At 44.9% G+C, this 26,887-nt stretch overlaps 1 protein-coding gene across 3 annotated transcripts; it reads right to left on the bottom strand.

The window, feature by feature from the left end:
- Positions 1-252: 252 nt before the first annotated feature.
- Positions 253-26,858, bottom strand: NAA25 (N-alpha-acetyltransferase 25, NatB auxiliary subunit). Of its 3 annotated transcripts, none has more exons than XM_032127958.1 (24): positions 26,771-26,858; positions 23,959-24,044; positions 22,794-22,932; positions 21,058-21,176; positions 19,349-19,423; positions 18,423-18,530; positions 17,949-18,027; positions 17,351-17,462; positions 16,433-16,522; positions 15,941-16,110; positions 15,058-15,170; positions 12,761-12,968; positions 12,202-12,288; positions 11,154-11,334; positions 10,498-10,597; positions 6,784-6,935; positions 6,136-6,261; positions 5,645-5,888; positions 5,343-5,466; positions 4,902-4,967; positions 4,379-4,476; positions 4,053-4,163; positions 3,498-3,644; positions 253-3,364 (listed from the first exon to the last, which is right to left on the bottom strand). In XM_032127958.1, exons 1-24 carry the CDS (start codon positions 26,826-26,828, stop codon positions 3,242-3,244), a joined length of 2,916 nt encoding a protein of 971 aa, XP_031983849.1. In that variant the 5' UTR covers positions 26,829-26,858; the 3' UTR covers positions 253-3,241. The 3 variants fall into 3 exon arrangements, with proteins under 3 accessions (XP_031983849.1, XP_031983850.1, XP_031983851.1); XM_032127959.1 differs by having other exon boundaries at positions 4,902-4,964; XM_032127960.1 differs by lacking the exon at positions 18,423-18,530.
- Between the last annotated feature and the right edge of the window lie 29 nt (positions 26,859-26,887).

The following is a 26,887-nucleotide window of genomic DNA, read 5'->3' as shown; positions in this document are numbered from 1 at the left end:
GACTGACAGCTCATCAAGTAAAAACACTGACCCATCCACACTCCCTCCCCCCAGCAGACATCATTCTGCACTTAATCCCCAGATGGAAAACAATGAGCATTTCCCCCTCTTTTTCCACCTTTCCTCTTTGCAGGGTCTGCTTGTCCTGCACCAGCGTAATCTGGCTTCACCATGGGTCTTACAAAGACAGTGCAGATGAGCACTTGATCGCATCCAGACCAGCCAGGCAGAAAAATGAGGCAACAATACCGATTTGTAACGAAACTGACTTTTATATAAATTATAAACCCATCCAGTTTAAAGCAGTTCAGTTGCAGTGGTGTCACTTAAGTCTGTAGAAGGCTGAGGCGTACATATCTCCTACAGTCATAAATTAACAATAATCAAGGAAGAGGAAGTTCAGATAAGGCTGCAAATACAACAAAAAAAAATTCCCTAAGTTTACTAGCCGTTAAAATAAAATCATGATTATCAAGGATTGCAAAATATAAATGCAAATTTTGAACAGTTAAAAAGTACAAAAATGATGGACAACACAAACAAGCATTGTACAGTTTGTCCTGTGTGTAGACAAAGCAGGGTAGGAGATTTCCAACCTTTATCTACATCAGACACTGATTTTAAGCTGAGAGGAGTTGAGGAAATCTGTAAAAGGATCGTGGCTCATGATCCCAGTAGTATAAAAGCAGTATTTTTTCAGTCTGTAAACAGTAGTCTTGGTAGCTTCTTCTAGGTATGTTTTTCAATTCATCACCCAAAGAAAATCCAAAACAAAAACAAACCCTAAGAGTGGAAAAAAGGGGAACAGCAGCAATGGGTTATAGCTTGAATTTCTTACCAGGTCCGTGTGGGACATATTCTGGAGGGGAAATGCTCTTTCGTAAGAAATATATAATATATTTAACTGTACACAATTTATAGGGGGAGAGAAATTCTCCCTCAACCAAGCCCCCAGTCAGTCAGTACGGAGTCATTTTTGTACAGTTTCCTCCTAGAGAAACTACAGCTTGGGAAGAGATGGCCTCTGCTTTTAGAAAACACCGGGTAATCCAAAAAGTTCTGTGTTTGACAAGGTTGTCATTCCCAGTGGCTGGAAGTGGAAAGAACAGCAGCTGGCACTGAGAACAGTCAGCATTCCCTGTGCTGGAAGTGAGCGAGCCATGGTTCCGTCCTGTCCCAGCCCCTGCCTCAGATGACACAAGTCCCCCCAGCAGTTTCAGTTCTGCTTTCAAAGGATGCAGGAAACTTTTTTTAAACCCAACTTCTGCTTTCAGGCACACAGGAGGATTTTAAACGCTTGGTTCTCTTAACCTGAAACCTCACTTGCGTTGTCACCATCACTTATTGATACGACTGAGTTCAACCTGGTGTAGCAGCAGCGGAAGGCAACTCCAGCCTGGATCAGCCCTGGACTGTCCCCTCTGTGTCAGCTTTGCTGGTGTTTGTGCAAAGCCCTCTGGAACCAGCACTGCTGTGGGGAGGGAGGGGACAGGGACAGCAGCACTGCCACTGTGTCCCCGTAGCTGAGAAGGGCAGTGCCCATTTCTGGCTCAGGGCTGCTCTGAACTGCACCACCTCAGCACTGGGGCTGTTTTCACTCACCCTACACATCTGACAGCATCACCTTCACTCACCAGCCTTGCTTTAATTTAAGGAGCATACCCTTCTTTCAAAAAAAGGTATTTCTATACAACATTACAGTTCTGGGTTTTTTTTCTTTTTTTTTTTTTTTTTTCCCAGTAAAAGTATTACTATAAAACAGACTTAACACATTTTGGTATTCCTCCAGCCCAGAGCACTTACCAGACATTGTGATTCAACCATCAGGACATCCTTTACAATTTGACAACCTGCAGACATTCTTCTTCTTTCCCTTTCAGGATGGGGTAAAGCAAAACTAAATCCAGCAAGAGCAGCTATGGGACTTTTTTTTTTTTTTTTTTTTAATACAGGGGATTTATTAAAAAAATACTCTCATCAACGTTCTAGCATTACTAACAAAACAGAGGAGATGACAAAGGCAGTCAGCTCTTTTCAAACTTTAAATCTAGACTCGGATACCTGCAGCTCTAAACCAGGAGATGAGGAATCTGTTGAGTCTGACCTGTCCCTTGTATTGCAGGTACACGAACTTTTTTTTTGCCTATCAACTTTAGGCTGCATTGCTCTTTGAACATGAAAAAACCCAGCAGAAATGCAGATTCTGTGGGAGCAGATGATATGGTCACACTTTCTAACAGAAAGCTTCATGAGCCAGTGCTTGGATAATCAAAGTTCAAACTGCAAAAAGCAAGCACACAGGTACAAAAAGGATCTCAGCCTCAGACCACAGCGGAAGCAAAAGTTACCTCTGCCAACTTAAAACCAAAGCCAATAGGATTTCATTTCTATTAAAATATTGAAGTCTTAAAGTTTCAGTAATCTAAATACACTTTTTTAAAAAGTCATGACATTGCTGTTTGACATTAAACTGACAGGATACCAGCGCAGTGTTACACTTCACTGCAGCCATTATATACAAGGTCTCTGGTTTTGTCTTTTTTTTTTGCTGAAACACCCATTCCCATCTCTCTCTCTCTCTGAAGTCTGCTCCTCATCACATTTGCAGAAAACAACCCGTGTGCACAGACACCTCCTCCCTCCCACTCTCTCCTGGAGGAACCTGCCCCAGCTCTGGGCACAGATGATTCCTAGCCCACCACAGAGGCCTCACCTCTCCCTGATGGACCAACACATGGAATTCTGTCAGTAGGACCAGGTGGTTTGCAGACAAAACAGGCAGTTCCAAGCTGGGCTCAGTTCATCAGAAGCGGCTGAACGTGGATCTACAATTCCTGCATTTCTAAGGCAAGGACCATACAAAAATTATGAACACTGTATGGTGATGAAAATATCCTTGGAGATAGATGCTTTACACTGGATTGCTATTGCTGCTTCTAAAGACCATCTCCAGTTGGTTCTAGAGATCAAAAGGGAAGAAAGTGAATTTTCTCCTGCTGCAATATGCTTATGAACATGTATAAAAAGTGGTCAAACCCCGGGAAGGGTCCCTGCTTCTCATTTATGTACAATAATTTAAATCAGCTCAATACATCTGTAATACCTAAAAAAATTGTTTCATGATTTTAAGTCCTTCATGCATTATGAGGAAGTTCTGGATTAAAGTGATGGTAGAGTGGATGTTGCTTCTGTCTGGGACTCTGGTGTCACTCCCCTGTGGAGTCTGTCAGGGATGCATTGCTCAAATCTTTAGTTTTTTAATGGTATCGAGTCTCTTTTTCAGCAGCTCTCCAATTTCCTGAACTGAGTGATGGTAACTGCTCTGGACCTTCCCTTGCACAGTCTTTGTAAACTTTTTTTCTTCCTGCAAAGTATAAAAGAGAAATCACTCACTCCACAGCAATTGTTTAAACCCCCCCCTTTAAACTTTCTCCAACATCTCAAACACCAAAAGGAAATTCCTGAGGACCACAGTGTTTGCACAGGGAATCTCTTACCTGTAAAAGCAGAGTGTCCTTGAAGGACAGCTCTTCAAGTTTTAGTGCAGTCAGAATGATTTCAAGCCCTTTGATATGATCTATTACATTGGAAGTTAATGTCTGGAGTTCAGTTACATAATCCAGGAAATGGGTAAATACAGGTGGCTATAAAAACAAACACAGATCTTTAATTTATAAACACACATTAATGTCCACTTTATGTAACTCACTTTGTAATGTCTATAATTCTCTTCTTCCCACCAGTGCTAAGCTATAATTTTACCCACCCAGATAAACACTCCCAGCTGACAAGTTTACTGTGGAGCATTCCAGGCAGGAAGGTCAGTGACACTCTGAACTGTATTTCCCATTCAAAAGCTGTCACATGATGTCACATATGACACGTCACCACTTGATTTTAAACAGCCAAAATCAGCCCCAAGTAATCATTACCCCACATCAATCTCCACAAGTTTATGAAAACCAGTTCATGTTATCTATCCTGATTTTTCTTTCAGTATAAATAAGCTGTGTTTAGGGGTGGGAGAAGAGAGAAAGAAATATTGTTTGTACCATTGCTACACTGCTTTCTTTTTTTTTCTTCTTCTTTTTTTGCAGGTTGGATTTAAAAGGTCGGAGGACACTGTCACAGTAACTCGATACCCACAGGGCAATGGAGATCGTCTGGAAAAAAGGTACAAGTATGTTCTAAGTTACATTTACAGGAGGCTTCTGAACTCATTTTAGTGTTCCTGGTAAAACTCAGCATGATTAAAATGTGCAACAAAATCCGTGTTCCCATGAGTGACTGAGATCAAACCTTCACTGTGTTTTAGTCCCAACATTTCTACCTCACAGTACTCCCAAATTTCTAGCTTCCAGAGGAAAAAAAAACATACCTCAACAAAGAAGACTAAATTTTCTAGCAGGTTTGGATGAGTTTTCAAGGTGCCATCTCTGACTTCAATCAAATCACCTTTACATTTATTGAACAAGTCTGAAAAGTAAAAAGAAAAGCCTTGTTTAGGATGAAGTAGATCATCTTAAATGTGCATTTTCTGTACAACAGGTATCTGAGGGTAGCATGCAGAACTGTCAGGGCACTGACCATTGAGACAATGAGTCCTCTCCATCTCCTCTGGCTCATTACAAATATTTCCACATCCCTGATGAGCCCCCACTGACCCAAGCACCAGGAGAAGGAGCTGCCCAGGCTGTGAGATAAATGCACTGAAGGGCACAGCACGTTCTGAGCACGCAGCAGCTTCAGCACACAAGCCAAGGGCAATCCCAGCCTTGTTATGAAGCTCTCACAGGGTCTGCAGATGCATCACCACAGCCCATCCCTGCAGACACTCCACAGCCATCCTCAGACAGCCAGGAAGCTCTGCCTTAGTGCCTGCTCTTTGAAGTACCATTTACCTGTCAGTCGTTCTACTAAAGACTTGAAACTATTCCCTATTCTTTCCTGGATTTCTGCGGAATCTTCTGGAAAAAAGAAAGAAAAAAAAAAAAAAAAAAAAAAAAGATAAGCTACAAACTTCTGTATTTTCTGCTTCCAGAACACCAAGAGGCATTTAAATGCAGTTTAGTGTCAGTAGTCAAAAGTAAAGGCAACTGCTTTCAAAGAGAAGCCAGTATTAAATCAACATATACTGTACAAAAATGAAGACTTACATAAAACATTAAATGAAGGCACTGGCTCTCAGATAATTTAGTGTCAGACAGAAAATTAACACACAAGTAACAGTTTTGAGTCCACATCCTCCAACGCCCAGCAGTTTTCAGACTAAACAGAGACATGTGGCTCCCTCCCACCACACACCACGGCAATGTGGTCAAACCCCTGCCCCAAACACTTACCTAAGCCATTGGTATCTAGTTCATAAATATCACTAACAAGATAAAACAAGCTAGTCTGGCACTGACAGCTGCCATTGCTGAAGAAGCCAGCCATTCGGGTAGGAGGAGGGCCAAGGACAGGATACTAGGCAAGAAGCAAAGAAAAAGATAAAAGTGTTGCAGCTTTTCCTCATCCCACCCAGTGCCTGGCTCATCTCCCAGTCAGTCACACACCACAAACCCAGGGGCAGTTAAGGGCACTCTGCAGCCTGCACGATGCATTCATGGTCAACATTTGGGGAGAGCTTTTGTCTTACTGGTACCTGGATTTTTTGTTCTAGAAACTTCTTCCCTGAATCCACCGCTGCTTCCAGCTGCTGCAGCAGGGCTCGGATCGTGTCAATCTTGGATGAGACACCGTTCTCTGCAGTCTTTTCAGAGTTCTTTGGTTGGATGGTGTGACCAAGAGTTGGGAGTCCGCTCACCAGCCTCAAAGTTAAGGACCGGATTCGCAACCACAGGGTTTCCTCTTCCAGGGAGAGCTTCCGATGTTCCTCAGAAATGTCCCTAGAGAAAGGCACCAAAGCTCTTCAGGCAAATGCTCCAGGCACAAAAGCCTACCCAAAGCTCTCCAGTTCTGTATGAAGAGGAAGGAGTGGTCAGAAATTCAGAAAACTATTAATATCTAAAAGGGCAGTACTGCCAGAAGTGGTGGATGGTGCTTAAGTCAGCCAGCCCAGGGAACACTGAAATATGGGAATTACCCTGGAAGGAATTTCTTTGCTATGTGTGAGTTGAAGTTATTTCTACTCACCTGTCTTTTGGATCCCAGCTAAACAGGACTGTCAGGTCTCTGTTGTCTCGCAGATCTTTCCATGGAATGTCATCCTCCTCTGGGCTCAGACTCATGGACTTTATACTTTCTTCTAAACTGGTCGATCTGTAGGTAAGAACAAGCAGCACTCAATCAAACATCTGATCACTGCAAAGGGAAAACAACTCACTAACAGACCATGTTGTGTGCACTGCTCAGCTCTTCCCTGTGCCAGGAATGTGACACACATGGCACTGACAAGGATGTGAAGGGACAGCAAATCAGAATCACAGAATGCTTAAAGTTTAAAAGTCCTTTAGGATCACCAGGTCCAACCACCAAGGCAGCAGCACCACCACCATGGTCACCAATAAACCACATCCTCAGTGCCCTCCCACACGTTTTCTGAACACTTCCAGGCATGGTGACTCCACTGCTTCCCTGGGCAGCCCGTTCCAATGCTTGACAACACTTTCCATGAAGGAATTATTTTAAACCTCCTCGGTGCAACCTGAGACCATTAAAAGCAGAGTGAAGCTTTAGGGGCAGAGCTTCAACTCCCAGGTCTCTGCAGGTGCAACTCCCCAAGGTCCCTCTTGGCCCGTGCTCTGCCCATTCCCAGTTTTCCCCTGCAGGAGCTGTACTCACATATTTGCTTCAAGTAAGAGGTCCAACAACATCCGCTCGGTGCGAACCTGTGCGAAGTGAAGGGAGGAGTTCAGCCTGTTCCTAAACGCGATGAATTCCGGGATCTTCTCGAACGCCCCGTACTTGTAGGCTTGGATGATGTATTCTGAGGTCTGGAACACAACACACACCAGCCCTCATTAGTGACTTCCCAAATTAGGAATAACCAACAAGATCACTGCCAAGAAACTGCATTTCTGTGGTTTTTATGAGCCCAGAGGTGCAGGACATGGCAGATCTTCAATCCCTGGGAGAAGTTTGCACTTCTGCTTCTCCAAGTCACCCCAGCAGTTTTGCTACTTTAAATTGGGAATGCCCAGATGCTCCATGGGCAGTGAAGTTTAACAACCAAACCAACACTAAATGTTGTCACCACAATGAAAAATAGTTCACAGAGATGCTTCTGGAAGACTTTTTTTTCCTTCCTTTTCCTTTTAGATGCATGACTGAAACCATTCAATCATCATTTCATGGTGAGAAATACTTCCAGGCAAAAGAAATATATCCCAGATTTTCTGGAACTGACTTGGATGTGCATCACATATCACCACAACATAGATTAAAAAAAAAAAAAAAAAATTACTCACACAATTTTTGTTTCTCTTTTTTATTAAAGTTTTGAATACAGCATCACACAGTGTGTACATGGCACAACACAAACACCAAAGGAAACTCTCAGGGTCGATGGGATATTTTGCTTTCCCTCTGATGAAATGCAGCAATACAAGGCAGGCAGCCAATATTTCACTTCAGTCCAAGCAATCTCCAAAAAAAGAGATTTTTATGATGAAGGAGCCCCAAATAAGCAGTATTTTAGTGAAAATGTCTATCTGTAAACACAGAGTGAACTATTTCTGCTCCCAGCCATGAGGAATGGCTGAGTTTTTACATCAGAATTAGTCCACAACTGAGAAATTCTGGCAAATCAAGTATTTTCTTCTGAACAAAGTTATGAACTGCACTAAAGATGAGAGGCACCAAAAAAGGCCTCCACTTAACTGAATTCTGTATGGTCCTAACAGACTCAACCTGTCTGGAAGGCTCTGAGAGACCAGAAGGCAACACTCACAGAACCAAACCACCTTTCCTTTCCCTCCAAACCAAGAAAAGTCCTCTAAGGAGTTGTCTTTATTCTTTTTTTTTTTTCCCTAAGTAATTTGGTTATTTGCACCAAATGAAAAAAATATGCCAAATATTCAACAACATACCCTCTGATCAACAGCCTTGCAGAAGTGACTGTCAGGGCTATGGGCTCTAATTCAACTGCATCCACGTGGTTTTAAAATCCCCCCCGGACACGGTGGAGTGGTTTGCCTGCAGTATCTGGAGAGATTAAAGATGGATGGACACAAGAAAATTAGAGAGATTACTGGTGATTCTGCATAGCTGAAGGAGGACTATCTCAAGGAGGATAAAATTGCCTTTTTAGTTTTGGCCAAATATAGCAATGCTGCCTTCTCTCTCCTCCCTGTCCTTGGCATCGTCTCCCAGAGCAGGAATAGTGGCAGGATTGCACAGCATCCCACATGGCTGTTACTCATGGGACCACTCTGACACAGGATTCACGTCAGGCTGTGAAGTTCAGCAAGTCAGGAGAATGGATTTATCCAAAGCAAGGAGCCTGATTCAGGAGCTCTATTTTTATGCCAGACCACTTGGTTTACATCCCACACTTCCTGCTCCAGGCAGAGTCCCACACACAGCTCTGTGCTGTGACATTCCAGCTATCTCAGCATCGACCTAGGGAGGAGCAGGCAGCACCAGAAATCTGTAAAAAGAGAACTTTTAAAGGATAATCCTCCTTTAACACAGCAGATATGGTTACAAGGCTTGAGTGGGAGCTGCCTCATGAAGGGGCAACCCCAGCAGAACTGCAGCAGTCAGAAACTGGGAGCAGATCCTGACCTTGTGACATGTTTTATGGCAAGGAATCCTTCTTCATCCCCACGCCTGTCATACCACCATCCTCAGGGAACAGCACCCTGAACTGAGCCTTCGCCTCCTGCAATTCCCGGTTGCAAGAACTGCTTTAGAGGCATTTCCCAACAAAAGGATCTTAAGGAGACAACCACTGGAAGTGTCCAGAACACAGGAGAGATTTGGCTACCTGAGAGCAACAACAGCTCATGGTCCTTTGGCTGCAACACTGTCTCCAAGATGTGAGGGGGCTCCAGAATCTCATCCTCATCTTGTCACATGAGGAATTCTGTCCTCCTGCTGCACCACTTCTGCCCCTCTTGAAATTCCAGTATTTTAAGGTGTAGGAGCAAGGCAACATCTTTTTGGGATTTCTGGAACACGAGTTGTGTTTTCCTGCCAACAGCACCTGGAATGCAGCCATCACCATCCATGTACAGATGTTGAGCCACTGGAGACATCCAACTCTTCTCTGCCACAAGCATCTTCATTCATGCCACAGAGAATAACCTGCTCCCAAGGGAACCACACCTCAATTGCTGCACATTGTTTTCCATGGAAAGATGATTTCTTGATGCTTTACAGCACAGCATTCCCAAGGAGAGGAATCACATCCAGAAGTTTTTTCAGTTAACTTCTCCACCTGGCGCCCAGCAGTCGTGGGTTTCATTCAGACAGCTGGTTCCAGGGATGTTTTTCATTAACATCCACCAAAGGAATTTTAAATGAGACTGAAAAGTTACACCTCAGTTAAAAAAAAAAAAAAGCTGTCTGGATCCAGGGCTTCACTCCCAGGAATCCAAAGCCTCTTAGCAAGCAGAAAAAAAAAGAGCAACTGAGGGATGCAGAGCAGAGCGAGCTCCCATCCCATTGTACAATCCACGTGCATCCCTCAGGAAAACCTGTGTGTCAGACACAGCTCACAGAACTCAGCATGTACTCTCCAGGCACAGGGAAATGGCAATGGGAATCCTGTACACAGGAATCACCTGGGCTGCCAACAGAGCAAGGCTGCTACTTCTGAGTGATTTCTGTGTGAGCATCTTTACTACTCAGTACAGATAATTCCCGTGGTTTTTATCTATTGCTGGCATAGTGGGAAAGCAAATTGTGTGACTGCAGAGCCTCGGGAGCCAACTTAGCCAGTGACTGACTGGCAGATTTACAACTGGATTGCACCTTTGTTTCTTAGAAAATCAAAATAATCTTCTTCACCTACCTCTCAACAGTGCCCAAGGTGTAAAATTTAAATACACAGGATATATTCTCACTCCTCAGAATGGGATGGTCCCTTTAATGTGACGTGCACCCCCCACCATCCACTAAAACACACAGCTCCAGTGATTGTAACATAAAGGACTCATCATGTGCCATCCCCATCCTGACCCACCATCCCTGGCTGCTCTAGAACTTTCCAAAATGCCAGATTTATGACACCAGCACTTATTTCCACATGACATTCCACTTCAATTATTGCACAAAATCACAAGCATTAATTTAAAAGCAATCCTACCTGTTTTACGAGGAGCATTAAAACTGGCTTTAATAGAAAGGAAGCTGAAGCAAAACCTCAGGTAATAGAAAGTCACAAACTTGTAGTAGAAAATGGAGGTTGAAGCAACCTTTTATTACAAAGTAGCACCTACCACTGCTCTTTGTTATGTTTTAAACCACAACATTTCCCCAAGCCTTGCACAGGGCTTCTCTAAGACACTTTGCTGTGTTACAAAGTTATGGGGGGAGTTTCTTTCAACTTACATCTTTCTGGTTGGAGTGGAAAAACCTGAGTGCAAAGTTGCAGGATTGGGAAGCAGCAGCGTAGTGGCCCAGGGAGCCGGCGTAGCGCGTCAGGAGATAACTGCAACAAACAGCACGAGGCAAACGTCAGCCACTGCCCTGGCAAACAGCTGCACAGGAGCCATCTGGGCATTTAACAGCATTAACAGCACTCATGGGCAAGTTCAGGCTTTCAGTGGAATGAATTCTCCGTTTTTTAAAAGCAGTATGTGAGGGCTTAGAGTTCTGTCTTCACCTCAAGTGTGCAAGAGCTGCTCAGTGAGATACCCCCAAACACACCAGCCAAGGGCTTTTGGTGTGTTGGCTTTTGCTGGTGCTCCCAGGCTTTGCTGAGCAACAATCCAAGCTGGAACACCAAGCTCTGCCTGGCAGCCAGCCAGCCATTCCACCAATTTCCTTCAGATTAATTAATACTCTAAAAAAATCCAACACACATCAAAACCACATGGGGAAGCTACCCTACAAAAAAGGGGAGCATGCAGTGGATGTGCCTCCCAAAATCCCAGAACACTTTACACAACAGCGCGCGAAAATGTGACAATCTGCTGAAATGTGGATGCTGCAGCTGTCAGGATGGGCGGCAGCAGGACTGATTATTCTCAGTATGTACCACCCACCCGATGGTGTCGTGCTGGATGTGCTTGGCGTCGAGGCTGGAGTAGAGCTCCGAGACGGGCTCGAAGGCGCCGAGCCGGCAGTAGATCCGGATGAGCAGCAGCTTAAACTGAGCATTGGAGGGACTGTGAGACAGCCCTTCCTCCAGGAGAGTCAGGCACTGCCACACGGCCGCCTCTTCACCTGGTGACAGACACAACACAGGCAGGTGTGAGCAGGGACAGGCGCCGAGCACCCCCGGCACAACTCCCTTCCCCATGTTACACAATGCTCAGAGCGCTGCCTGGGATTTCAGTGTGCAGATGGTCCAATGTAACACCTGCTCCAGCACTCCAGCTGCTCCCTGAGGGAATGATGGGGGAATAATCTGTCCCAGGGAATATCTAGCTCACATCTGCACAGAGCACACTGCAAGCAAAGTGACCTTCCCTGATGAATCCTGGACTGTTTGGGAATTCCAGCTTGCACACCGCAAAAGAGCCAGGAATTCAAGAGCCAACATCCACCTTCCTGCCAGGAACCTGACCATGGATTTACTCAGGTTAAAGACCGAATCTTCCTTGGGAATGACAAGGGTGTAACAGGTAACTACAAGGAAGGGCAGGAATATACACGTGGATGTCCCACACTGGACACTGGCATTAAGAGACTTAACACAAGGAGCAGGGGTGGAGCCGAGGCAAATTTAATTCAGGGAACAGGTCCCAGCAAGTCTAGAAACAAGGAATCCAAAAGGCAAAGTATATCAGAAGAGAAAGAAACACTCTCAAAACACTTCTAATATCAGAAAGGAGCTGTCAGCAGAACTCATGCAAAGGGAGAGAAAAAAGGAATTAATCGGAAAAATTAAATCTGTTTAGAGGTCAGTGAGATTCAGATCGGACACCAGCTGATCAGAGGGACTCCTGAAATACCTCATATTGCAAAAAACAACCCAGAAAGCTCCAGGCCTAACAAGCCACACCAGGCACTCACTGGCCACAGGGACACAGTCTGCCTTTCGCAACCTCCTGCAGAGGTGTTAAGCAAGGCACAGTTTTGGGAACGTACCTTCCAGCCACAGATCAAGCAGCAGGTGAACTGCAAGCAGGCAGTAATAATCTGAAAACTGCAATTCAGTTTTCAAACAAGATTTCCCTAAAAAGAGAAAAAACCAGTTACCCCTTGAATTAGTAACAGTGCTGCCAGCTGATCTCACAGTCAGGATTATTGAGTGGCACCACGATCAGAGACAGCACCACAGTTTCATTTATAAACTCAGAATTGTCTTAAAATCCAAACAACTGTACACACCACTGAGTGGCCTTTGGGGCACTTCAAACACTGACATCTGCTGAAAGAAGAACTGACTCCCACAGCTGCAAGATTTACAAAATAACTCCTGATCACCAATGTGTCCTATGCACACCAGTGAGAAAACCTGGCTTTGCCTAAAAGCACAGGCAATTCTGCAAAGTACAAACAGACCATCTGAACTACCCAGGAAAGCCTCATTTAAGATACACACCTGAAAAGAAAAAAATTAAAAGGAACCACAATTCAGGGAAGGTGAAGGGTAGAATCAGAAAGGACAAAGCCAAGTTTTACCAGCATTACAGATTTTCCTCACCGAACTCCAGCCCGTGGCGGTACCGCAGCATCAGCTCCCGCACCACCGCCAGCTTCTGCTTCTTCTCCATGGCGTGGTAGATCCCCAGGAGCCTGGAGAGCTGCACCACACACAGGTGCTGCTGCAGGGCCTTGATGTCACCAGGCAGAGCCACCTCGTTCTCGGCCGCCGCCGCCAGCGGGATCACGTCCAGCAGCTGCCGGATGAACTGCACGAGAAACACCAAAGCAAAGGCTGCAGGGCTGCACCAATGGGAAGCAGCATTTCCTCCCTCCAATCAAGCCAAAAAAGCAAGGTGGAAATATCGATGTTGATGTCACACTGAATCAGTGGTTCAAGAGCAGCCTTTGAGATTTTTTTTTTTCGAGTTGCACTCAATAGGTTTTACTAAGTTTCATCAAACAGATGGAGGGAAGAAAAATCAGAGGCAGGTTTCCAATTCATTCACACTGCCAGGGAGTTCAAGCACCTGTTAACATTCATGGTAATAAGAGGCATTAAAGTAATTAGTTACTGACAGGCTTCACAGCACACTTGTAGGCAATGGTGGCTTGCAGTGTTACATTTTCCCTCAGCTCTGAAGTAAAGCGCAGTACTCAGTGAGGTCATCAACTCTGATTAATGACTTCTTTTTGGAATTAAGCTGTAAGAAAAGCAGCTTCTCATTGTTTAGTTTTAATGGGAGACAGAAGACTCCTCACAACACACAGGGCTGGGCAGCAGCTTCTTGCTCTAAAATCCAACAGTTAAATTTGAGTTAAAGCCAATGAATTCAGCTTTACTACACTTGGTATTGACATGTAAGAACTGCATCAAATGCAAGCCTGAGGCAAAAAGCTCAACAGCCAGAGAGGAGCAGCACCAAGCACAACACACACCAATTCCAGTTTTCCCAAAGAATTTGATGAGTGCTGTGTTGACAGATCTTTTCAGTTTGAAACTCTGCCAAGCTGAGCAAGGTCAACCACATCACTGGCTCTACTCTCCAATTCACACCTCTAGGAAGTCAAGGTCGGTGTCATGACCATTATTTCTGGACTATTTCACATGTCTGTGGCCCAGCAAGATCACCACAATCTCAGCTACTGAAGTGGAACTCTCATTTCAAAACTCATCAGCACTTCAGCACCACGAAACCTCCTCAGCTCCTCGTGTCCTTGACCAAGTTAAACTGCTGCAGATGCTGCTTCAGGGACAGCCAGAAAACTTTCCAATACATCAGTTTGACACTATATATATTCCAGAAGACATTCAGTAAATCAGCACCAGTTTTAAGGGCAGACAAAGTTTTAGAGTCAGAGTCATGGTTTTACGAGCACTGTGACAAAACTGTAGTCTAAACTATTATTAAACATAGTTTTTTCACCCCTAGTTTAGAATTTGTTTCCTGGAAAGTTAGGATGGAAGCTGTTCAGTACTTCAGGGCTCCCTTGCAACGGAATCACCATTTCCAGGACTAGGATTTCAGGATCCTGCTGGCCACATTTCTTGCCAGTGGGCTAAAAACACACCTTTAAACATAAAACATCAGCAACACCCCTCTGTGCCAGAGCCACCAGTCCCATGAGCAGTGGGGCTGTGGGAAGAGCTTGCATTAGGAGTCAAAAAATATTTTAATAAACCAAGAGAACCTCTCTACCTACACTTTGTTTACCAACATTTTATCCCCAGGCTCTGGCTGATCCCAGATTCCCTGCCTTCCCCAGCGCTGAGCCCTGGACACAATGGCTCAGACAAACACTGGGGTGAGTGACAGAATTCCCAGCTGCTGAAGTCACTCTGGGCTGCTCATGACTCTGCACAAATGAGCTTTTCAGTTCCAGAGAGCTGTTCAGAAAGAGGTTCTGGAAAAAACTGCCACAGGTGCTTCCACGACCCCCGGAGTGGGGTCAGCATGTCCCTTCTTTGGCACTGCCAGAGCCAAGCAAAACATCTGTGACACCTTCCCTCCATGAAATGAGGGGGCAGCTTTTTCCCATTAAACAGATAACTTTGAGCTCAAAGCACCCTGCCACCTTGAAAAATGGAAATAAAAATGCCAAAGGAATACAAGATCAGAGACTTTGCAGGAACAAACTTAGCTTTAACCATCCAGTAAAAATTCTCTGAATGAAACTTCTCAAGTGTTCAGATGTTCATGATATTTTCTACAGCATAAAGAGTTCCTGAATTTCAAACAGAAATTAAAAAATTGGTGTTTCCAGTCTTTTAATATGATCCACAGGTATTTCATGATAAAGGGACCAGAGTGCAAACCACCACTGCAATTCCTGCCAGCACTTCTTCATATTCCTTACCTTTGTGTATTGGCTGGGTGGAAGGAGATCCACAAACACTTTGAGATCAGTAAAACAACAGGGCTTGTCCCCAAATTTTTTGAAGTATTGGAACATTAGTTCTTCTGGATCACCTAGGGAAAAGGCCAGCTCACCTTTTTAACATGCTCCAGTACAAGTGGAATCTGTAAAATCACTATGAGAAATCTTTGTTCATGCCTTTCCCCCCTCAACCCCTTCAAGATTACAGAGCAATTTAGAAAACAGAGAGCTGCACTACTGCAGATTTTAACAGAGGCTCAATGTCTCTGGTAACCAAGGACACATTAAAAAAAGCCCAAGAGCTTCATTCAAGCTCCTTTAGCAGATAAGAGCTCAGCAATCCAAGCAGGCACACGCAGCCTCCGCTTATCTCACCACGGCTTCTTTTGGGATGGAAAAACAAAAGGAATTAGGAAATAGCACAGATGTTGCTCTAATCACATCCCTTTCACTGATTCCCTAAATGCCATTTTGTAATGCAGGTTTTTAAAAAGCAAAACCCAGCACTGCTGCCATAAAAACTTAAATCAAAACCCACCCAGAGATTCCAGCGTCAACAGCAAGACTTTCCACCAGGAACACAATGTCAGTGACTGGATGCTCCTAGACCCCAGAGGTCATTTTGAAAACTTCCCTGCTGGCTGTTCCAAGCCCTGGAGCAGTCTGGAAATACCTGCGTTTTCTCAAAGCTCATCTTCCAATGCTTTTAACATTCTTTACATACAGAACAGCAGGTATTTTTTCCTAATGAACACTGTATTTAACTCAGCGATTCAGCAGAAAGTTTGTTCCAAGTTTGTGCTCTCTCCCCCTCTCTCCAAGGGACGAACAGCCCCACTCCTCACCAGGCAGGGGCTCTTACCCAGTTTGTACTCATCGTTGCAGCCTCTGTGTCGCAGGCGCCTGATCAGCTCCAGTTTGGCCAAATACGGTCCCCGGAGCGGCCGGGAGCTCTTGGACTCCTCCGTTATCCTCTCCTCGATGAAGTTCACAGCCTGCTCGATGGAGCAGTGCACCTCTCCTTCCAGAGAACTGCAAGCACACAGACAAAAGGTTCTTGGAGAGTTCCCACTGATAACACACGCTCAGCACGCTCCCAGGAGAGGGAAATGATGGATTCTCCAACTCAATCGCCACAGAAAACATGAGCTGGAAGAGTTCTATAACGAACAGACTGCTTCCATAAGCTATTCCCAGCCTCCACATAAAAGCATGGAAAACACACAAAAAAGCAGGGAAAACACATCATTTGGGCTCTGACATCAAGAAGTCACGCTAATATTGAATATATGAATCCAAACAATTTGCTGTAGCACAAAGGGAAAAGAAATCCACAGCAAAACTCTCAACTTACTGCTCTTCCTCTGCTGGAGGCGTCCAGGATTCATCAATGAGTTGAAACACTGAATCAAAGTATGTTATATAAAACTGCCAATCATCTGAGCTGAAACAAAAATCAGGCACAGGACAAAATTAAGGGAATTGCCAAAACAATTAACAGTTAAAAACTTCATTTCTTGCCAAAGCTAATTAAGGAATAGCACAAAATCATATTACAGAAAAATCCCAACTGTAATCATAAAAATGTTTCCCCTTGAAAAGGTCTCAAATCTTAGGAGCACCCTCATCCTGAATTTCTGGAAACATATTAAGCAAAACCATTTCAATTCAAAACTGAGGCAAGCTACAAACTCTCCTCCTAAAATTCACATTCCAGTCAGAGCTCAGCAACATCCCCACAAAACGTGAAGGCAGAAGTTTCTCTCCTGCATTTAACTTATGTCCAAGATGAGAGCACAGCTAAATTCAAAAGCAAACACCACATCTCTCCTGACAGTTCTGAGACAGATTTGATCACACTGGAATGTTCTGTCTCCTGATGCATCTGTTCCAAGCATTACACGCATTCCCCGTGATAAAGTCTGGCCAAGTGGGAGAAATTTAGATGTAGAGAATTAAACATAAATCATGGACAGGATGGGAACTGCAAAGTCAGAGCTGGACAATCAGCACAGAATTTAGAAATAAGGAGGTAAACAACTTTTTATTGCATTAATGTGTTGCTAAATTCTGCCTGAAAAAGCAGCAGCTCCAGTCCTGACCCTGACTCTCCCTGTGACCGTCACCATGTCTGGCTTTGGAGTGCAATCTCTGGAAAAGCCTCCTGATAGCCTCCTATTTTAACCACAAAAGCCACCAAAACAAGGCCATTCCCAACCAAGCAGCGATTTTGCTCCATGTTTTCAGCAGGACTGCAGGAATCCCCTCTCACTTTTTGAGCAGCAGCCTCCTGGCCAGCGCGTTGCACTCGGGCCACCTGTGCAGCTTCTTGTACATGGCCATGCACTTGTTCTCCCGGCTCTGCAGCTCACTCGTCAGCTTCTCTGCAGCAAAAAACACAGAAAGCTCAGCTCATCCCTGCATTTCTTCCCTACTCCTTGCATAAACCTTCTTATTCCAGCCCAGCACCAAAGCACCAAGTGTAACACAGCAGCAGGGAGGCCCTCAGAGGATAGAAAGATTTCCTATGGAAGCCTTCATATCCCAATTGCAAGTGCATTTTAATCTTCAGTTAAACTCCCCTAAAATGCAGATATTGAAGACTTTTCGTTTTTGAAGATAGCAGCTACAACCAAGAACATGATCCCAATTTGCCACTGCAAAGCTCAGCACTGAATAGTGTTTAAACACCATAAACAAGTGGATAAAACCAAGTTGCACAAACACCTCCAGAGTTTACACTGAGGTTAAAATTGGTGCTAAGTCAGGCTTCCTAAAATACTTATTTTTTTGAAGCAGTGGACGAGTCTGAAGCAAAGAGGAACTGCTGTATTGTCCACATAACTCTGATTTATTGAAGAATCAATTACCTCCAAGTTTTCCCCTCACAACATCTAAGGCTTCCTTATACTTCTCCAAACGTTCCAGGATCATGTAGTACAGTTCCACCTTAAAAGAAACATTACACTGCAATGAAACTTGCCAGGAAAATCATACCCAGGTGTGCCAAAAAAGCAAATAGGGGATACCAGGCCTGCAAAGCTATCTTTAGTATCCCAAAGGGTGCAACACTCAAATTTAGGTCTTTTTTTCCATTCTTAGTTTTCAGGTTTTTCTTGGGGCCTCCCAGAGAGCAAAGCACTTCATCAGTCAAATCAAACACCAAAAAACTGCCTCAGCCACAGCATTCCAAGGCCCTCCTAAGCCCTGCTTTTGGTTTTCCTTCTGTCCCCTACATTCACATTCAATTCCAGAACATTGTTGATTATTTTAAGTTTTCCAAGGCAATCGAGTTCCCTTAACAGTGCATTCCTCGTCTCAACAAAGTTCAAACCAAGCCTTACTTCAGCCTCAGCTTCAATCTTATCCTCTTTCACCATTTTTTCCACCATTCTCTCAGCAAGTGGCAAAAACATCGTCTTGGAGAGGTTTTCATCCTGTGCTGAGATAGACTGAGGAAGAGAGGGATTATTGTAACAGCTCAGCAACTTTCTGTGATGTCCCACCCACTGCTCTTTTCACTTTGGAAGAGGAAAAAAAAACCAACCCAGGTGCTCCAATCGCCCCCAGCCACCTGTTTGGAGCTGCCATCTGTGACCTGAGAGTGCAACTGCTCTGGGAAAAGGCAGCAATAAAATCAGAGCTACACAGAAAAGCTCATTTTTGATCAGATCAACCAGAGCCCTGCATGTCTGAGCACACAAACCTTGTGGTAAAAACATGCAGCCAGAACACTTTTGTGTTTCACACAGCACAGGATTTTAGAGAATATGATTAAAACCCTCCAAGCTTATTTTTGTTTGATTTTGTGTCTGATCAGTGCCCAAATGTGCTGCCTCAACCAGAATCAGCACAGCTGATCTGTGCCTATTCCTGCAGACTTGCTGCTAATTCCAGAGCTCTCATTTATTCCTTCCAAGAGCTTTTATAACCTCGTTAGTGAGGAACAATTCTGACTGAGAAACTGCAGAGAGCTGAGGATTTATTCATTATGTCCCTGCCAAAACGACAGGTGGGTATTAGTGCAGATGAGAGAATAATTTAAGCTGTATAAAGGTGGAAAAGCAGCACTTAAATTGGACTATAAAAACACCTCAGCCTTTCTTTTGGACCACAACAAAAATGCTACTTAAGGAGGGCTCAGTCCTTCTCCCAACACCAGAAACAGCTCAAACCCACATTTTACCCAAAATCATCTCTATTTTCCCTCAGAATGTTTCTGCACCGTCACTGCCACTGCAGCAACAGTCAAACCCAACACTGTACGCACCTGCATGATCAGGCTCATCACGGACCAAAAATAATAGGGATTTTTGGGAACAATCTTATAAAGTGCCATTCCAGCCTGAAAAACAGAAGACACAAGTTTCATCATTCCTGAAATAGAATGGTTTCCAAGCTCTCAAGATGGACAACATGGGATTAGCACATGGGAGGACTTCTCCCCAGCCGTGAGCTCTTCCCTCCTGACACACATCCCTAAGGAAAAGGGAGGCTGGAAATGTTTCCAAGGGTTTTGTGTAGGTCTGACAAGGAGCAGCAGTGAGCACTGATTGCCTACACAGATGACAGCTTTAACTGGAAGTGGTAACTCCAGGAGGAAGCAGATCTTTTCTTTAGGAATGAGGGGATACCTCCAGTGCTGAAGGACACACCAAACCCACGCCTGCCTCGAGGAACCAACCGCCCTTCAACACTCACTTCACACACACTCAGACCCCAAATTTGGGGTTGCCTCCACGTGCAAAGCAGGGGGAGAAAAGGTCAAGCAGAAAACTTGGTTGAATCCAAGCAGAGCCAAAGAATTCATGATTTTCCCTCACACATTAACAGCTATTCCCACGTTTCCCTCACAGTGCCTGCACTTAACAAAAGGACAACAGTTTTACCCCTACAAAATCTGCAATTAATTTTAAGAAGCTACATAATAGTCTACACCACCACAGCTGGACTTTTGTGCCAATTCCCTGACTGCAGCTGGCCTTTTCCAGGATTTTCAGCTGGAATACTCCAGAGCACAGGACACTGGGGTTTCTTTTCATTCCCTAATCCGTCCCCATCCACACTCTCTTTGCATCTCTAAATCCAAAAGCACAGGCCAACATCCCCCTCTGACAATGGGATATTGATAATATGATTTGATTCAACTGATACTGAAAGTGATAATTTAACGAGATCCACATTTTTATGTCACTTCAGACACACAAAAGGTCACATAAATGTTAATTATTGTTATCCGTGGCATTTTTTCGTGATTGTGATCAGTCACATCTGAAGTTTGGGTTGTAACATGAACTTTGTCATTTCAGGTACACCAATAACTCCTTTTAGTTATTTAAGCCAAACCTGTGCAAAAATTCAAGTCACAGCAGGAACAAGAGGGAGTTTAGCATTTATTTCTTGGCTCTCTGTGCCTTTTTACACAGAAGAGTGAGCACACAGGCCTTGAAAATCATCTTCCATTTATAGGCATTCTCCAGGCACCTCATTTGGAAGGGATCAAAACAAACCCAACCAGTGTGACACTGTGCTGCCAACTGAGAGGGGGTATCTCAAGTGCTTTTTAGTTTTATTTCACTGAATGACATCAATACAAGTTGTATTTTAGATGCTCAAGTAAGAGCGCGGGGAGGATTTATCTTTCTAAAGTTAACAGAGAACTAAGGAGGGAATCAGGTGTGAAAACATGGATCCGAAGTTCTTCCTAGATGTGTCTATTCCAGAATTCCTTTGCAATACATTGCCAATACAAAACCACAGACCAGTAAAAGGCCCAGCTTTTAGGAAAACTTTTGTCTTCAGACAACCCACCCCCTAAAATATGAGGTTTAAGCCTCTTTCTAAAAACCAACCAAGAGTTTAACTTCTGCATTAAGCCAGCTCAGCTTTTTTGGAAGATTACTCATAACAAGTAAATGAGAGTAAGAGAGAGAGAAAAACACACTCTAAACCATCCAGAACACAAATTGTTGGTCATACCTGTTGCATCTTCTTGTATTCTCCAACCCTGGCATAGGCCATGAAGAGGTGGGAGTGATACTCTTCACTGTTGGGGACCTTCTTCACAGCTGCCTCATAAAGTTTAGTCACCAGCTCGGCTAAACCAAAACCAGATGCTGGAGTTAAGACCAACTTGGGAATATTTTAAAGCACAGCTCCCTAAAGAGCACCAGGGATGCTCTGAACAGCAACTCCTTGCACTCATCGGCCCCAGAAATGCTGCTGTGGCCCCCAAGCACTACAAACATCAGGCAAAGGAGAAAAGTGCTTTAAAAACTCCAAACAAACCTCAAAATAGACTTAAATCAAAACAGAGTTCAACAGCAGCAACTGAACTGTTCAGAAGAATTTTAAGTCTATTTTTAAAGTAAGTTTGTCTATTTTTGAGCATTAAACTGAATGAAGGTTTCTCTTGCTGGCAGAATGACTGCTCCACGTGAATTATGTATCAAAACAAACACTTTCAGAGCCTAAGAGCAAATTAATTATTCTTATCACAGGTTTATTTATATTAATCACACCCTGCTATTTCCCAATTGCCTATATCAGTACTCTAAACAATTACTTCACACTATACTTTTTAATAGCAGGTCTACCATGACAAAATACTTCTGATAGTACAATATGCAAAACTTTCTCACATTTTCATCCTTCCACATTTTTTTTCTTACACAAACAATTGTAGCTCAGAGCAGTGACAGAAAACCAAATGTAATTTGTCTTTCACACAGTTTATACACCCCTGACACAGAGATATAAAACATCTAATTACAATTTTCTTGCAGGACCAAAAGTGGAAGTGCCTCACACCCACCAGCTCCTGAGTTACAAACCTAAAAGTTACAAAGCTCGGCTTAAATTTGTTAACAGTCACAGAGAGGCTCTTGTGATTCACAGGGGTTTATGCTGAAGTCAAAAATACACAAAAAATTTTGGTATTACTCAACAAATGATGCTTTAACTCCACAAACACACAAAGACATAAACTGGGACAAAGTAAGCACTGCTCTTTTGCAGACTGATGCAAACACCCTTTTCAGGAGCTGTTTCACCCTTGATCATTTTTCCAGCAGTTCAACAATAAATATTGGTGGTACCACCCACCAAACTCCACAGTAAACACTGGTACCACCACACCACACTCCCCAGGAAGCTGCCAGAAACAACAACTCTTCAAGCTGCAGAAAAGCAGGATAGAAGGTCTGGCATCTTTCAGAAAAGCACAGGAAACTTTACTCCAACACTGACATTTAGTATTTTGAAAATACAAATCACTGTGAGGAACCTGACAAAGCTGATGTGGTCAAACTGGGAGGTCAGGATTTCCCTCCTGTTTTTCACCATTTTCCTGAGGCCTGAACCCCTTGACTACATCACACCCTGTGGGATTTGTCAGCTGTCACTCTACTGACAACAAATTCCAGTCGTTTCCTTTACAAAAGTGAACTCCCAGGCTGCTGGATCATTATCAACACGCTTCATTTAGGACCTGCTACACAATCGTGTTCATGAGAAGCCTGAACGAGGGTTTTTTAGCTTTATGAAGATCACTAGAGCCTTACAGGCACTACAACAGGCATCACTTCAATTCCAGGTCTCTTAACAGTCTCTCACATACACAAATCCCGGATTTTGCGCATTTCCCACCAAACTGTGGGGCACAAACCTTCTGGAAGAACACAAAGAGAGATTTTTTGGGAGAGGAACAAACTCACGTCTGTGCATTTCCCGGTAGAGAATGGTCAGTGCTTGCAAGGAATTATCATCTGTGGGTTCAAGTGCTGCTACTTCTTGTGCCAGGGCATAGGCTTCATCCTGCTTGCCAGTCCTCTGCAAGCCAATGGCCTTCAGCACCTGTGGACACAACACAGGCAGCTCTCAGAGACACAGTTTGCAACTGGAAACCCTCTCCCTCCTGATGGGAACAGCCCAAACACCTCATTCCCTCTGCAGAATTCCAGGTTTTATTAAGCTTCTAATCCTCGTGGCTAGAGAGGAAAACTCCCAAATGCAACAGCATCAAAGAAGGGCTCTGAGTCCTTAATAAATGTTGAGGTTGCCCTGAGGCATCACCACATGGTTTTCTCTACCCAGAGGCTGCAAACTGACCTGTCCTGCCAATTTTCCTTAATTTTCTTTCACTAACTGGCCAGAGGGAAGTGACATAAATGAGATTCAGGTCAATGACACTCGCTGCAGCTTGGGGAAGTTTTCAAAATGTAGAAGTGGTGTGAAGTGCAGAGGGAAACCCCCAGGGAAATGAGAAAAGCAGAAAGAGAGTCACACATTTGGGAAAGAGAGGAAGAGAACCCCTTTCCCTCAACAGGGGCACAGCAAAGAGGATGGTGAACCAGCACAAGAGCAAATGCCTCCAAAATCATGGAATCCTGGAATGCTTTGGGTTGGAAGGGACCTTAAAATCATCCAGTTCCACTCCCTGCTACGGGCAGGGTCACCTTCCATAAATCACGCTGCTCCAACCTGGCCTTGAACAATCCTAGGGATAGGGCATCCACAGCTTTTCTGGGACACCTGTTCACCTTATTACATTTTCCTCAGGCTATTCCTCCCAAGGAAATGTTTTGATCCAAACGCCTACAGATGGGTATCCCAACCCCACGGCTCCAAGAGGCATTTTTAAGGCCCAGCCCACGTGCCAAGGTCACCTGGAGTGGTGCTGACAATCAGCTCAGGTGGGACCAACACTCCAATCCCTACCAGGGGGTCTGCACAAGTTTTCAGGCAAACAAGATACAGCTGAGCTGGAACAGAGACATCCCAGAGGGCTCAGAAATCACTGTGGAAGTTCCCAGAGAAAGGGACAGCAGAACATCCCGAGCCTCAGGCAGAACAAGCTCGGTGCCCCCCAGTCCCACTCACCTTGGCACAGTGAAGGTCCTTGTGCTTTTTGAGCAGTTTATCTGCTTGCTGGATTGCCATTTTATTATTGCCATTATCGAGATAATCTGCAGAGGAAGAGCACACACAAAATCACACCAGAACACCCAAGGCCATTCTGGAAAGCCACCTCCAATTTTACCATGGAGCATCTGCTGTCACACCAGCAGCACAAACCACATTTTCCCTGTGCAGTTCCTCCTAAGCCAAACATTCAGGAAACGTGTCATTTCAGGGATGAAGGATTCATCTCGTTGTACTGGTTTTAGTCATTCAAACAAGCTTTTGTAATTACTCCATACAGATCATTACAGCAACAAAAGAGACACATAATAGAGAGGATTCTGCAGCAACAGCTCTTTGCTGGCAATGCAGCTCCAGTGCTTTAGCAGGAAAAGTAGAAATTCATTTGGTGTGTCTTTGGGAGGCTTTCAGTGACTTTTAACAGGCAGGAGGTTAGAAACCAAACACTCACACTCCAGCAAAGTGGGAAATACTTGTCCACAGCATCCAAACCTCAGGCAGAGCAAACCTGTCACCTTGGAGTATCACTACTCTTCCACCAGACTGGTTTTGAAGACACAACTGTGAAATATCAATATTTCCTAGGGGGATATCCCACTATCAGCTGCAGAAAACCCATCTCCAGACCATTTTCTCCTTTTTTAGCTCGGAATTACAATTTTCAGATTGATCTTCATGTTATTATACAATGACAAGCAAGCAGTTTTAGACCAGGACATAACCCCCACATGCTCCCCTTCCCTCAAAAATTCCTCCTTCCTCACCAAACCCAGCTTTGCTGCCCCTCACGTGCCCAGGGAAGGGGCTGCTCACATTGCTCTGGCCTCTCTCCTGCCAGCTAATTGAAATTACATCACACACCTTTTCCTCATCAAAACCGTCCTTCCCATTTTGAGCCAGAACTCTTTTACTGAGAGGTGAGCCTTGGCAATTCTCGGCACAAATTGTGCATCTATTCTGATTTACAGATTTACATTCAACAGCTTCTATGTTTGCTCCCGTGGCCAGGTGGATGGTGTATATTTAAAGCACAGCTAATTGGGCTCCTGAGCCCATCCACAGCAAACCTCTCAGGAGGCAGTCTCTCCACACTCACCAAAATAAACACCGCTGCCTGAAATCCAGTTTGAAGCCACAAGACACTGTCTTCACTGGGTATTTTAACTTAGGAAAAGCTCTGTGTCACCTTTAACATTAAAACTTTGGGGGATTTCTCAGTGAAGAGGTTTCAAAGGTGTGGAACAGCACATCAGAGGATTCTCGATTTAAGGCTCTGTCACCCAGTTTAGTGACACACAAATTATCCCCCACACCGAGCTGCCTGTCTGGGATTAACAGCTGTGCCAAGAACATCTCAGCTTTGGGTGTCCCAAAGTAAATCAAACAACCCTCAAACCTCCCTAAACCACAGCAGAATGAAGAGACTGTATTTTCCTAACAAGTCAGGTTGTTGGAAGTCAAAGCAGCTTCCAAAGGAAATGAAGCTAAAGGAAAATAAACTTCAGCCTACGTTAGTCTGTAGGTGGGGATGTTCAAAGGCTGGAAATGCAACACCTGAACCTTCAGGTGAAGGGAGAACAAGTCAAGATCAAAGATAACCAGAGCTGTCGAGGAATCCTGGGGAACCACGGCACAAACCCAAGCACACTCTGAAATCCAGAGCCAGACCTTGGACCTCATACTGCAGCTCCCCAGCTGATGATGTGGGGAAGTTGTGTGTTTATCACACACTTTATTTTGGGTTCTGCAGCACCACAGCCTGAGTTCAAACCTTGCACTGCAGATAATCCTTCCCAGAACGAGCAGAAAGGAATTCTAAAGCTCTCCCCCAAAATGAACACGGCGAGATCCTCAACATCATCTACTTCAAAATCAGCCGAATTTACCCAGATTTTTCTATTAATACAATTTCTTACACAGGTTATGACAAAAATAACTGCACATCAATGAAACTGCCAATCACAGAAGGGGTGGAAAACTAAGGAAAAAACCTTAAAACCGTTACATAAAGACAAACTGCAATGAACTTGAACACTTTTAATCGAACAAAAGCATCTTCCTCCCTTTTCTTGGAACCCATGACGGACTCAGCCTGTACTGCACCATCCCTCTGCCCCAGTAAAGGACATCCCAAAGCACGTCCAGCCCCCAAACCAGGGCAGCGTCTGTAGGGAGAGGTTTTTATCCGTGCTGAAAAAGTTAAGAACGTTTTACTCAATCTCTATCAAATCTTCAGTTTTAGGGACGAAACGATACCGTAGCCCCGGGAAGTGTTTTCCTTTTCTTTCTCCCCTATTTGCATAGAGCCAACCTTTGCCTACAACCTCTGAAGCAACCCCAACAGCACAGAACACCCTCGGAAATATCCGGGGACACCACAACACCGGACAATTCCTAAAGACACCGTCTCCTTCCACTTCTCTCCTGCCTCCCAATTAATTCCCCCAACAGCGTCACCGCTCCGTGCCACAACATCCAACACAACTCCGGGGCATCCGCGGCTGCTCCTTCAGGGATTAATCCACTCCCGGCTCCTCCGCAGCAGCGCAAAAAGCGCCGGCCGGGGTTACCTTGGCTGCGAGCGGCGCCGGCTGCGACCCCCCCCCCCCCTCCCCAGGCCGAGGGGACACCCCCGGGGCGCCGCGGGACCCCGGCCCGGCCGGGCGGGCGCCGCAGCCGCCGCGGGGCCGGGAGCGCGGGAGGGGGGCTGGGGGGCTCGGCGGGGCCGCGGCGGCGGCGGGGCGGCGGCGGGGGCGCGGGGGGTCCGTACCGTAGATGGGCCGCAGGCGGCGGTCGTTGGGGTCCTGCACATGGCCCCGCGCCGCCATGATGAGAGCGCAGAACGCAGCGCGCAGCCGCGGCCGGGGGCGGGGAACGGGGAACGGGC

Source organism: Corvus moneduloides, chromosome 18 (assembly GCF_009650955.1).
Source record: "Corvus moneduloides isolate bCorMon1 chromosome 18, bCorMon1.pri, whole genome shotgun sequence".
NCBI classification, from domain to species: domain Eukaryota; kingdom Metazoa; phylum Chordata; class Aves; order Passeriformes; family Corvidae; genus Corvus; species Corvus moneduloides.
Note: the sequence above shows the minus strand (reverse complement) of the source record. Positions and strands in the feature narration are given on the sequence as shown.

Bases quoted from the DNA above. Each gene is read 5' to 3' on its own strand.
- NAA25 (XM_032127958.1), bottom strand. From the start codon at position 26,828: ATGGCGGCGCGGGGCCATGTGCAGGACCCCAACGACCGCCGCCTGCGG. The intron at 21,177-22,793 runs GTGAGTTTGTTC...GTTTTGGTTTAG, and splicing joins CTACCGGGAAATGCACAGAC to CCGAGCTGGTGACTAAACTT. The intron at 3,645-4,052 runs GTACAAACAATA...TTGTTTTTATAG, and splicing joins AAGAAAGCAGTGTAGCAATG to CCACCTGTATTTACCCATTT.